Genomic DNA, 13,514 nt, shown 5'->3' with positions numbered 1-13,514 from the left:
CAAGATGATTTTTTTCACTTTCCCGAAATTTACACATATAAATTTGTAGGAAAATATTATGTTTCTGCTGAGGAAATGTTGAATGGAAAGGGGACAATACGGTAAATGTTACATACTAAGGGAAATTATGTAAATACTTACATAAATACTTACATAAATACTTAAGTAATTATTTGCGTATTTTTCCTCACAACAAAAAAATATATATATCACATCTGTCTGTAGGTGGACAATGGAACAAAAGGCACCTGACAATCCACAAAATACAGACAGATCGGATTTTACACAGTCTGTACATCCCTAGCTCACAAACAGGTCCAGTGAGAACAGCACAGTTCGTGAATGGGGGCCCTGGGATCCAAGTGGAGGGGGGGTCCATTGGACTCTACCCCCGCCATTTGTGCCTGTGACATCCCTACCCCAACCACTCTTTATGTGTTTTCACAGTTACTGGCAGGGAGAGCTTTAAGCTAAAATATGCCAGTAGTTTTGGTATTTAGGCCCTTTTGATATTGGCCCCTTTTGCTTTTGACCCCACCCACTTTTGCCCTCAGCCCTGCCCACCACTGAAATGCGGCCCCTGAAAGCTTCTCCAAAATTGAATTTGGCCCTCAGGTTCAGCACCCCTGACGTACAGGATTTCAGTCTTATGACAGAAATAAATATTTTGATGGTGTTCCAGTTTAATTTATAAGAATACTTTGTTGTTGTTTTCCCTAGCCGAAGAAACCTAATGGGCCTTACAGTTGCTTTGGATGATAAAGGGGTTGCTCAAGGGCTTCTTTATTGGGATGATGGAACCACAATTGGTAAGTGCAATAGATTTAATACTTACTTACCTTACGGAGCTGTTGTATACATTGCTATGGTAATATATCTGAACAGTCTAAATTTAAATATTGTTTATGTATTTAAAGCATTTCTGCTCTGCTCTTCACCAAGAAAGGCCCCCAGTTGGCTTACAAATCAATAAAAACAAGGCATTCCCTGCCTTCAGGCCTACAAACTAAAAGGACAGGACTCCAGTTCTTAATGTTATAGGGTTTTTGTGATGACCACCTGTAATGCAGTTCTAATTATTCTAATGGAGTAACCTGTTGGGGACTGAATACTGGTGGTGAGTGGCCAAATTTCAGCAGTGTGCAGGGACAGTGTCAAAAGTGGGCAGGGTGAACTGTCCCCCCGCCCACTTTCTTTTTTCTTCCTACCCCTTCCTCCCTGCCCAGAGGGAAAGGTCACTGTTGCCAGAGGTGTGAACTGAATGCTTGTGGTGGGCTTGTGAAAGCTCTCTGCAAGCAACTCTAGGACCATAGTTTACCCACCTCTGTCATATGGGAAGAATCTGCAACATGGCTCCTTCTGTGTCAACAGCATCATTCTTCTGAAAATGGGGGAAATGCTGGCATATTGTTAGCTATAGTTGTATCGGGTTTTTATGTAAACCAGGCTGAGCATGGAATAAGTAACAGGTAGGTTACTACTACTTATCATTATTATTGTTGTTGTTGTTGTTGTTGTTATTGTACTGAATGCAAATAATATCTAAAAACTGAAAATAATGTACAACGATAACCTAAAGCTCAGAGTTAGCACAGGTGCAGCTCTGTATCAGATCCTGCAACGTTGGCGTAATGACAATAGTCCACATAGGAGGGGCCCATGACCTGGCTTATTCTCACTCCAGCAGCATCAAATGCTGGGGCAATGTAGACATAGAATGGTACTGTGCCTAAGCCCCTGGCATTTCTCCCATATGGTCTGAAATTCTGAAGTTACCCAGAAGTATGGGTAGGAGCTGTGCTAGAGTGGTTCCCAGCCCCTTGATTAAGATCAGAAAGGCCCGTAGTTGGTTATATATATAGAAATGTATTAAGCAGTATCAAACCAAAGCTCACTTTAAAACGGATTAATTTCACATTTTTACTACCGGTATCCAAATTAGTGTGTTTATCTTTGACTAGTTCATGCTCATTGCATTTAGCATGTTCTTTAATGGAAAGTATTGTTTTGAAGAAAGACTGTACTTGTACAGCACTAACTCACACACGGAAGGGTCTCTAGTGTAGATCTCATCTCTATTTCTACAGCTGAATACTATTTGTTCTGTTTCCCACGCACTAGTGGAAATTAGTCGCTTGTCTTCTTAACAGGCCTTATATATTGGAAGTCGCCACTTTCCCCTTTAATTGTTGAAATGCAATACCTGTCCACAAAATTATTCTGTTGCTTCTTTCCTATTACAGATGCATATGAGAATGGTCTTTACCTCTTGCATACATTTAATGCCAGTCGGGTATGTATCATTCATTTCCAGTCTTGTGTCCTTCTTGCTGCATCTCACGTGGTGTTCAGCCTTGCTGTAAACACAAACAGTGGGTCCTTTTGCAAATCTTGGTTGCTGTAATCATTGACACATACGCTCAGAAAACGAACCTTTAAGTGTTCCTTGAAATTGCTTTCAACAATGCAGCTATCTTATCCTAATGACACTTCAGCCCCTTATACCTCAGCCTCTCTTACCTCTCACCAATTGTTCACACTCAGTAATGGATCCCACCCTTGTTAAGGGTGGTGTCTTTGGTTTTCCCCATTTTGTTTATTTAATTAAAGATTTCTCCCCCATCATTTCACCAAGTGATTTTTGGGGTGTTTTACAATAGATTAAGGGTAGGAATGTGAGAACTCACCCCAGCTTGGCTTCTCCGGGAGCCCGCTGAAGTGGTGCCATTGCTTGCACCCCCCCTTGGACTCGCGGTCAGGCCGCCCACAAGCTTGGTGAGTAACCCAGGCTCACCATGATCCTGTCCAGTGAGCGCCCACCATTTTTCCGCCTTAGATTTCTATGTAAAAAAGGAAGTTAAAAAATGTGCATATTTAAATATGTGCAGTTTGGGGCCAGGAAAGCTTAATAAGCACAATATTAGAGGAATTATACCTCTAATATTGCACATATTAAACTTTCCTGGCCCGTTGTAGGCAGTGCAGAATGGCCCCACGCTCCGCACTCAGAAGAGGAGTGCAGAGCAGCAAAAATGGGGCATTCCTGGGGGCATGCTGGGGCTGGGAGGGCGGAAGTGCCGTTCCGATGCTTCCTATGTGTTGTCCAGTGTCTCCCCCTGCTCCGACTTCCCGCAGCTAGATAGCCGAAATTGGCTGTCTAGCCACGAATGCAGGGCGGCTGAAGCGCAGAGGGATGATCCCCTGCACACAGCTGCTGCCCTGCATTGGATAGGCAGTTGCTTTCAAGTTCAGAGGCATCCGCCTTTCCCCATAGGATTGTGCCCTAAGACAGTGTAAGAATAAGATACAAAGCAGTTGTACTGATGATGGATCTGAGCAGTTGGAATACTTTCTGCTTTGCTGATGGCTTAGCAAAACTCCAAATGAACGTAACTATGTCCAAAGCACCAGTCAAATCTTCCTATCCTTTGCATACAACCTGGAAAGAATTCCCTGATCCAGATCCCCACTGCTCTTGTGTCTCACTCTTCTAAAATGTTTGGCATGTAGCAGTTGTACACCATAAAGCCATGCAATAGGCGTTGGCATTGTTAAGGTGTCTGTTCGTGTTTGCTCTAGCTGGTGAATATTATTCTACTGTTACCATTGATGCACTTGATAGAAAATCAGTGCTATTAGTATGGCAACAAAATAATAAAATTAGCTGTTTCAGGGCGCTTTTTTGCTTTTTTTTTTGAGAGTGCTAAAATATTGAAGCTTTGTAATGTGTTTCCTTTCACAATTGCTTCACATTTAATTTCTTATCTCCATCAATTCGTTAAACATTAATGACAAAGAAGGGGAATATATTTGACTATTATAATTGAGAGATGGGTGAACTTCCCCCTCTCCCCTCAATTTCTGTGGGGAAGGGCTTCATTCATTCTTTTCAAGCTTCGGCTTTTCCCAAGAGTTCTCTGAAGTGTCAGAAAGATGTGGTCCATTTCAAATGCTTCCTTATCAGTCCTTCGCTGTCCCAGGCCTTCCCTATACCTGGTTTCCCTCCTCCCCTCTTTACAAGCTCCCATTCCCACACACTTCCCTTTGCTCAAAACGTACTTTCCAGCATCAGCAACCAACAAAGGAAGTAAGTGTGTGTGTGTGTGTGCATGTGTGTGCATGCACACGTGCTAGGAACTTCCTGTGGGGAAGACTATCAAGGCTAATGGAGAAGCCCTTCCCATTATGATATGACCTTCCTCCCATTGCTGTTGTTTCTGGAAGATACATTTTGGGGGAAGAGAATGTGTCAGGGCAAGGGCAGCTCAGGATGGGCTGACCTTATTTACAAGCCTAGTCAACATTCAAAGGGGTTTTGGCTCTTTGACTATAAACAAGATGATCACTTTCAAAGCACTGCTGGGTAGAGGATTGTTTCTGATTCCAAAATTTGGCAATAACACCTGCACAATTGCTGCTGCTGCTGCTGTGATTGTATTAGATTAAAGCTCAGAGTAACTATTTACCCCCATCCTCTGCTCAACAGAAGCCCAGTAGGATGAGCCTCCTTAATTAAACCAACAAACTCTTGATTTGATCAATAAAGTAAGGAGAATTACACACACCAACATATGTAATGCATGCAGATATGGATCAATAGTACGCAGTTTCAGTCATATGTGCAGTGACTGATCTTTTCTTGGACCAGAGTACCTTACTGCACATTTTAGAAAATGCCTGCTACTGGTAGGTACAATGGCTTGGGATGCCACAGATATTTAGAATTTTCATTTCCACTGATGAAAATTGTATGTTTGCACCTGCAACTAAGTATTCTAACAAGGGATAGGTGAATGACTGATGTTTGAGATGGCCAGGATTCTTGTCTCGCTCCTTGTCTCATGTTCCGATTCCTGTTCACGTTTCAGATCGCAGATCATGCTGCACAAATGAGGAAATTGCGCAAATCAAGCCATAATCATATGTGAAATTTGTGCAATTTTCCCCAAATTTCCACAACTTTCCACAACTTTTCACCATAGACTGAAACAGGGATGATGCAGTCTATGGGGGAAACCTGTGTAAATTAGGAAAGCCAAACTGGAAAAGTTGCACAAATTGAACATGAGCACATGTATGGCAATTTTTTTAGGGATGTACAAAACTCACTTACCTTTTTGCGGAATCTTTCGCACTGGGGGGGAGGCGCTCCATCCCTCCCCCCGGAATCCTCAATGGGGGGGAGGTGATCCGGTCCTCCCCCCACGATTCCTCGATGGCCGGCTCTGCGGCCAGGCCACGGAGCAGCCAGCCAGGGCCGTCTGCAGCTGGATTTCCGGCCATGGACGGGCTGGTGAGGACACAAATGGCAGCCGCCATAGCAGCTGCCATTTGTGTCCAGCCAGGTAGCCATGATAGCCTATGTACTAATTTACGTAGCCTATAGGGATGCACGAAAGTCACTTACCTGGTCTCGCAGCTTGCTTGGCGGTGGGGGGAAGGCGCTTCGCTGCTCCCCCCGAAGTTCAGGCCGGAGGGGGGAGGCTTCCCGCCTCACCCGGCCGAAATTCAGGCCGGGGGGGAGGCTTCCCGCCTCGCCCGGCAGAAATTCAGGCTGGGGAGAAGCGCCCCGTCTCCCCAGTTGTGAACTTCAAAAGAAAACAAAAAACAAAAATGCCCCTGTGATAGGCTAAGTAATGATTAACATAGCCTATCACGGCTAGATCTGCAAAGTCAGCCGTGATAGGCTACGTTAATCATCACGTAGCCTATCACGGGTGACTTTGAAAAAAAAAAAAAAGCGCGTACGCAAATGGCGGCCCCCATAGGGAGCCGCCATTCGCGTTCCTTATTTGGTCCCTGTAGTCTACGTAAAGATTTACGTAGACTACCGTGAAAATAAGGGCAACGCAAATAGCGGGGGGATTCTGCGGGGGGGCGGGGGGCCTGGAGGCCGTTCCGCCACAGATTCCAGGGGGCCAGATTCTAAAGAATCCAGCCTCACTGGAATCCGTGGCAGAATTCTCTGACATCCCTACAATTTTTCAAATATTTTCAGTGGACACGTGCTCGCAATCACAACTGTGATCAGGGCATGGATGCATGTTTTGCAACCAAAAATGAAATGCTCATACATCCTTAATTCTGGATATAGTGGCAGGTTTCTAAAACAGTTACCATAGATCCATGTTTTTCTAAAAAAAGGAAGAAGAAGAAGAAGAAGAAGAAGAAGAAGAAGAAGAAGAAGAAGAAAGAGAGAGAGAGAGAGAGAGAGAGAGAAAGAAAGAAAGAAAGAAAGAAAGAAGAAAAACAAACACACCCATCGCTGTCAAGATAACTCAATGTGCAAATAGGCATTTTCACTTAGGGATGTTGCAAGCGTAGTTCGGGAATGAGTTCAGGAATTCATAGAGCAACCCTCCACCCACAACGCCTAAACTGCGCCGGTCGAGACGCTGTCCTTGTTCTTCCCCCCGCTTGCGCTCCAAAGGAGTCACCGCACACCAATTCGGTGAGCGTCACCATTTTCACGCCTTTGCTTTCTAGGAAAAACAGGAAGTTTAAAAAATGTGCATATTGAATAGGGGTGTATGAAACCCCACTTACCTGGCTCTGCTGGGGTCTGTGGGGTGGCGAGGCTATCCAATCCCCCCCGGAATCCTCGATGGGGGGGAGGCAATACGGTTCTCTCCCCTGGACTCCTGCCCAGCTGGCTCCGCTCTGCGGCCAGTCCATGGAACCGCCAGCCAGGCCGATCTGCAGTGGGGCCTCTGTCTGCTGCCGGGCTGCTGCGAATGCAAATGGAGTCCTGAGTAGGGGACGCCATTTGCATCCCTACACTAGGCCGTAATAGGCTACATATCCATTTACGTAGCCTATCATGGCTAAAGCAGGGATGCAAATGGCATTCCCAACTCCATTTGCATCCCCACTTTAGCTGTGATAGGCTACGTAAATATTTACGTAGCCTATCACAGCTAAGGATGGACAAAAGTCCCTTACCTGGTCCCGCAGCTTGCTTTGCGGTGGGGGGGAGGCGCTTCGGTTCTCCCCTCAAAGTTCTTGGCAGGGGGGGAGGCGCCCCACCCCTCCCGGCCGAAATTCAGGCCGGAGGGGAGGCGCCCCATCCCTTGCCGCTGAAATTCAGGCCGGGGGGGAGCGCCCCATCTCACAGGCCACGAAATAAAAAAAGTAAATAATAAAAAAAACATGTGATAGGCTACGTAACGATTTACGTAGCCTATCACGGCCAGATTTTCAAAGTCAGCCATGATTGGCTACGTAACGATTTACATAGCCTATCACGGCTGACTTTGAAAATCTAGCCGTGATAGGCTACGTAAATCATTACATAGCCTATCACGTTTTTTGTTTTTGTTTTTTTACTTTACTTTGTAATGGCGGCGGCAGCCGGTCGGAAGACCGGCCGCCGCCCCCGCCGAAACGCCGCCGGGACACGCCACCGAGATGGACATTCGAAAGAGGTAAGTCCTATCCCGGGGGGGCCGGAGAATTTCACCACCAATTTCGGGGGGCCGAATACATTGGCATTCAGCCTCCCGGAGATTCGTGGAGAAATTCTCCGACATCCCTAACCGGCTAAAGTGGGGACGCAAATGGCGGCCACTACGATGGCTGCCATTTGCGGCCACAGCAGCCTGGAAGACAACCCGGACCCGCTGCTGGAGCCGCCGGTGGGTAGGTCCATTCTGAGGATTTCGGGGGGGGGGGTAGTTTTGCTAAATTCTTCTTTAGAATCCGGCCTCACTGGAGTCCGTGATGGAATTCTCCAACATCCCTAATATTCAAATATGTACAATTTGGAGCTGGGAAAGCTAAATATGCGCAATATTATAGGTATAATCCCTCTACTATTGCGCTTATTTGTCTTTCCCAGGTCCAAACTGCGCATATTTGTATACGCACATTTTTTTAACTTCCTGTTTTTCCTAGAAAGCAAAGGCGCAAAAATGGTGGCTCTCACCGAACGGGTTTGCAGTGAGTGCTGGGGAATTCACTGGACTCGTGGGTGGCTCGAGCACAGGTTCGGGGGGGGAAGCGAGCAGGGACGCTGCTTCAGCAAGTGCACGGAGAACCAAACTAGGGTGACTTCTTCACTACTTATATTTGAATACATTCTATATGTTAGTAGTTGCAATGCTCCTTTACTTTGTTGGTCAAACCAAGAGTCCACTGCTTTAATTAATAAACTTTCTCAAATTGCACACGGATGCAGATTAGCAAGCTAGTCATCATCTGAGCAGCAACCTGTGACTATTAACCCAGTACCAAGCACAATAGCACAGTACCAAGCACAAAAGCAAAGAGGTTGGTATTTGTTGCAGGGGGGGGGCGGCTCTGATGACCACTGCTTAGTCAGGGTGGATGCACAATAGCTAGCTAGTCTGTGTGTCTTTAAATTAGGTACAGTGTCAAACGGTACTAGGATGTAAAGTAGCATACAAAAATAACAATTTGGAATCCTTCCCTGATGAAAATTGCATATCAAAAGCCTTGAATTTCTGATGTCACTTTTTGACGAGAGAGAAATGTTCACAATAGGGATGTCAGAGAATTCCGCCACGAATCTCGGGGAGGCCAAATGCCAGTGCATTTGGCCCCCCGAAATCAGTGGCGGAACGGTCTGCCCCCCCGCCCCCCTGGGACGGGAATAACCTTGGGCGGATCTTCCTGGCGGTGGCGGCTCCAGTGGCAGTTCGGCAGCAGTTCGGCGGCGACGGCGGCCGGTCTTGCGACCTGCTGCCGCCGCCGCCATTTCCAGTAAAAAAAAAGAAGTGATAGGCTACTTAAAGATTTACGTAGCCTATCACGGCTAGGTTTTTAAAAAACACCGTGATAGGCTATGTAAATGTTTACGTAGCCTATCACAGCTGCTTTAAAAGAAAAAGAAAAAAAATGCGCGTACGCAAATTTGCGTTCCTTATTTTGGCATGTCTTAGTCTACGTAAACATTTACGTAGACTAAGGCGGTGAAAAGGGGAACGCAAATAGCATAGACGCTACGCTATTTGTGTTCCCCTTATTTTCTCTGTCTTAGTCTACGTAAATGTTTACGTAGACTAAGACGTGCCAAAATAAGGAACGCAAATGGCGGCGCCCATGGGCGCCACCATTTACGTACGCGCGTTTTTTTTCTTTTAAATCAGCCATGATAGGCTACATAAACATTTACGTAGCATATCATGGCTGACTGCAGGGATACAAATGGCGGCGGCTACGGGTGCCGCCATTTGCATCCCTGCTAGCCAGCGGCCGGATGTCCGGCCGCTGGCGGAGCCAGCAGGCGGATCTGCAGAATCCCTTCGGAGCGGAGCCAGCCGGCCAGGATTCGGGGGGGAGGGACGGAGCGCCTCCCCCCCGGGCAGAATTTCAGGGGGGAGGGACAGAGCGCCTCCCCCCGGCCAGAATTTCGGGGGGAGGGATGGAGCGCCTCCCCCGCACCACGAATGTCACCCTTCGAAAAAGTAAGTGACTTTCGTACATCCCTAGCTCACAAAAATAATAGAGGCTTGCCTTGTCTCTAATAGTGGTGGAATAGGATTGAGTGGGAATAGAGTTGGACCAGAGGATCTGGCGGGGGGAATCTGTGTTCAAGTTGTATCTTTGACGTGAACATATTTTGTTGTCTTATGCCAGTCCTGCTTCTGTGAAACGTGAATAATTAAGACTCCTGTCACAGGGTAGGTGTGTTGTATACATTGCAGTGGCAGTACAAGCCATAATGTGAATAGTACATTATGTTAATTAAAAATCTTTAAAAGTTTCTAGAAACGTACTACATTAGATTATTGATGTCGGGCACAAGACTCTTGGGCTAGGGATGAGGTGGAGTGTGTGTATGGGGGGGGCAGGGTCACATTGTATTTAATGAAATTAATACACTCTCTCCATTGAGTGATTTCTGTAAATACTTCCTGGAAAATTGTTGTTCAAAATGTTTCCTATCCAATCATCTTTGGAGCTTGATCACAAAAGCTGAGTAATGACCCAATGTATCGAACCTTTTACATCCAAATGGATTTGTAGAAGTGGTGTGATAAAGTACTTTGCCAATACACTAGAGATGTACGAAAGTCACTTACCTTTTCGATGGGGTGATTCGCGGTGGGGGGGGAGGCGCTCCGTACCTCCCCCTGAAATCCTAATCCGGCTGGCTCCGCTCCACGGAGATTCCATAGAGCCGCTGGCCGGGGCCGCCCACAGCCGGACATCCGGCCGCTGGGCAGCCTGCAGGGAAAAAAAAACAGCGTACACAAATGGCAGCGACTACGGCGGCCGCCATTTGCATTCCCTTTTTTCGCTGTTTTAGCCTATGTAAATATTTACGTCAGCTATTACTGCAAAAAAAAAAGGGGAATGCAAATAGCGTAGTGGGCGCTATTTGCGTTCCTTTTTCCCCCGCCGTTTTAGCCTATGTAAATATTTATGTAAGCTATTATGGTGGGGGGGGGGGAAGGAACGCAAATAGCGCCCACTATGCTATTTGCATTCCCCTTTTTTTCGCCATAATACCTTACGTAAATATTTATGTAGGCTAAAACAGCGGAAAAAAGGGAACACAAATGGCAGCCGCCATAGCCACCGCCATTTGCATACACTGGGGTTTTTTTTTAGCTTGCCATGATAGGCTATGTAAATACTTTTTCCCTGCATTAGCCATGATAGGCTACGTAATTATTTACGTAGCCTATCACAGCTATGATGAGGAAGCGAATGGCGGCCGCACCACAGCCTCCATTCGCAAGTCAGTGCGGACAGCAGCAGGTAAGTGCTCCGTTTCATGCACCTTTCGTGGGGCGAGAGGGTGGGGGCTTCATTCTGCCATGGATTTCGTGGGGGCCGAATGCACTGGCATTCGGCCTCACCAAGATCCATGGCGGAATTCTCTGACTTCCCTACAATACACTAACAGTATTGCATTGGTACTGCCCTCCAACCTGATTCTATTTCCCCAGTGATAGGTTTCATGGTGGAAGGGGGCTGAAACCAGATAGAGATTGTGGCAAGCAGTTGTGAAATCATAAATAAAAATATGGTAAAAAAAAATCCTCTCTGTCTTTCAGAGTGTCTTGGACATCAGTATCGCCCATCAGGGATATTTTGACCCAAACAACTTAAAGTTTGGTGAAATTAAAATCCTAGGCGTAGTAACCAACATCCCTCCCATTGTTGCAGTGCTTCAGAATGGTGCAGCAATTCCATCCAGTCATAAAGTGGACTATAATTCTTCAAATCAGGTAAGAAAAAAATCTTGGCAGTATGAACAACATAAGAATGTTGCAACAGACCTCCAGGATCAGATCAAAGGCCTATCTAATCCAGCATCCTGTTTCTCACATTGGACAACCAGAGGCCCATGGGAAGCCCACAAGAGGGGACAAGAGGGGAAAAGCCCTCTCCTGCTGTTGTTTCCCAGCAACTGGTATCCGGGGGATGCTGGCTCTGATCCTAGAGGTAGCATACAGCTCTCATGACTAGTAGGCTTTGATAGCCGTATCCCCAGTGAATTTGTCCAATCCGCATTTTAAGCCATCTAACTTGGTAGACATCACTGTATCTTGTGATTGCAAATTCCATAGTTTAACCATGCCCTGTGTGAAAAAGCATTTCCTTTTGTCTTGAATAAGTGTTCATTTTCTTCTGTCCTGAATGTCCCAATGTTTAGCTTCACTGGATGACCCTAGATTATAGTATTATGAGAGAGGGAGAAAAACCTTCAGTACTTTGGGATTTTTTTCTTGATCCCTGCATTAGGTGTAGTTTCACTTTGAATACTATTCTCACTTTTATATATTCCCAGAATACACAGATAAACTTTCTCCCTGTGCACCATTAAATCTTATACTTTTTTGCTATTTGACTTCATAGGGAAAAAAAGAGAAATGTGTGTTTTTAGGGTGCTGGGAGGCAAGCAACAGTGAAGGAAGGAGAAGCGCTCTTGACTTTGTAATTGCTTGTTGGGAAAGTAAGTGTTCAGGTCAGATATTATTCCTCATGAGGTTACATCACCAAGACTCTTCAGGGTCTGAGACAGTAGCTTCTGTTTGGCCCAACATGCAAAACAAGTCATAAATTGAACTTCATGTGAGGGCACAGCATCTCTTGGGTGTAGATCAATTCCAAGGACTGATCAGGGGGGCATCCTTCAGATCACATCACTCAAAGTCCTGGATATTCTGCCTGTGAAAAGATTCAGGAATTCCCACCACATTATTTCTAACCTGTCTCCTCCATCCTGGACTCAGGTTTTCCCTTGCCCATTGCTCATCCTTTTGATAATCTCCCTCCCCATTTGTGAACTAATGAAATTGTCTTGGCTGCTATCCCTGGGGGAATTTCTGCTGTCAGTCTGCCTTCTTACAGCGCTTTCTTCCCAATATTCCATTCTGTTCTAACCGAACTACTGTCTGGACCATCCTTTCGAAAACCGGATGCCCTAATAAATTTGTGAACATCTTGCGGCTCCTCCATGACAACATGACGGCAACAATCTTGGATAACAATGGCTCTCAAAGTGATCCATTCTAAGTGGGATCAGGCGTTAAACAGGGATGCATTATTGATCCAAACCTTATTCGCTATCTTCATCGCTATGATTCTGCACCTTGTTGAAGGGAAACTTCCCACTGGTGTAGAAATCATATATCGAACAGATGGAAAACTTTTTAATCTCAGTAGGCTGAAAGCAAAATTAAAGTAATTACAACTTCTGTCGTAGAACTTCAATATGCTGATGATAACGTAATCTGTGCACATTCAGAGGAAAATCTCCCAACTATCCTAGACATCTTCGCAGAAGCATATGAAAAGCTCAGCCTCTCGCTTAACATCAGAAAAACCAAAGTGCTTTACCAGCAAGCACAAACCAACCCCTCTGTAGTGCCATCAATCCAGCTTAATGGTGTGATGCTGGAAAATGCCGATCACTTTTTTTATCTTGGCAACCATCTCTCCACAGAAGCCGACATAGTCGCTGAAATTCAGCATCGTCATAGCTCTGCAAGTGTAGCGTTCTCCCGAATGAAGTGTAGAATGTTCGAGGATCAGAACATTTGCAGGGAGACTAAAATGCTTGTTTACAAAGCCATTGTACTACTGACCTTACTGTACACCTGTGAAACATGGACCACCTATAAACGCCACCTCCAACTTCTTGAAAGATTTCATCAATGTTGCTTCTGAAAAATTCTGCAAACTACTTGGGAAGACAGACAGACTAATGTGAGCGTACTGGAAGAAGCAAAGAACACCAGTGTTGAAACAGTGATTCTCCAACATCAACTTTGCTGGACCGGCCATGTTGTTCGAATGCCTGATCATCGTCTTTCAAAGCAGCTACTTTATTCCCAACTTATGAAGGGAAAACGGAATATTGGTGGACAGCAAAAAGAGATTTAAAGATGTTCTCAAAGCTAATCTAAAATAATGTAACATAAGCATTGAGAACTGGGAAGCTCTAACCCATGAGTGTTCCAACTGAGGCGCTATGGACTTTGAAGAAGCACGAGTACAGAGCGAAAGGGAGAAACGAGCTCAGCAGAAGGCACGTCAAG

At 45.6% G+C, this 13,514-nt stretch overlaps 1 protein-coding gene across 1 annotated transcript in view; it reads left to right on the top strand.

Moving 5' to 3' along the window:
* Positions 1-13,514, top strand: part of SI (sucrase-isomaltase) — a 257,605-nt gene that overhangs the window by 190,792 nt on the left and 53,299 nt on the right. Inside the window, exons 45-47 of the mRNA XM_084847439.1 lie at positions 721-809; positions 2,244-2,293; positions 11,025-11,198. Of these exons, the coding sequence (XP_084703565.1) occupies positions 721-809; positions 2,244-2,293; positions 11,025-11,198 (313 nt within the window). The remainder of the gene's footprint in view (positions 1-720; positions 810-2,243; positions 2,294-11,024; positions 11,199-13,514) is intronic.

This window comes from Heloderma suspectum, chromosome 3 (genome assembly GCF_057233095.1).
Source record: "Heloderma suspectum isolate Gila_16-S chromosome 3, 16-S_ref, whole genome shotgun sequence".
Classification (NCBI taxonomy): Eukaryota; Metazoa; Chordata; class Lepidosauria; order Squamata; family Helodermatidae; genus Heloderma; species Heloderma suspectum.
The sequence above is the reverse complement of the archived record's forward strand: the minus strand, read 5'-3'. Positions and strand labels throughout refer to the sequence as shown.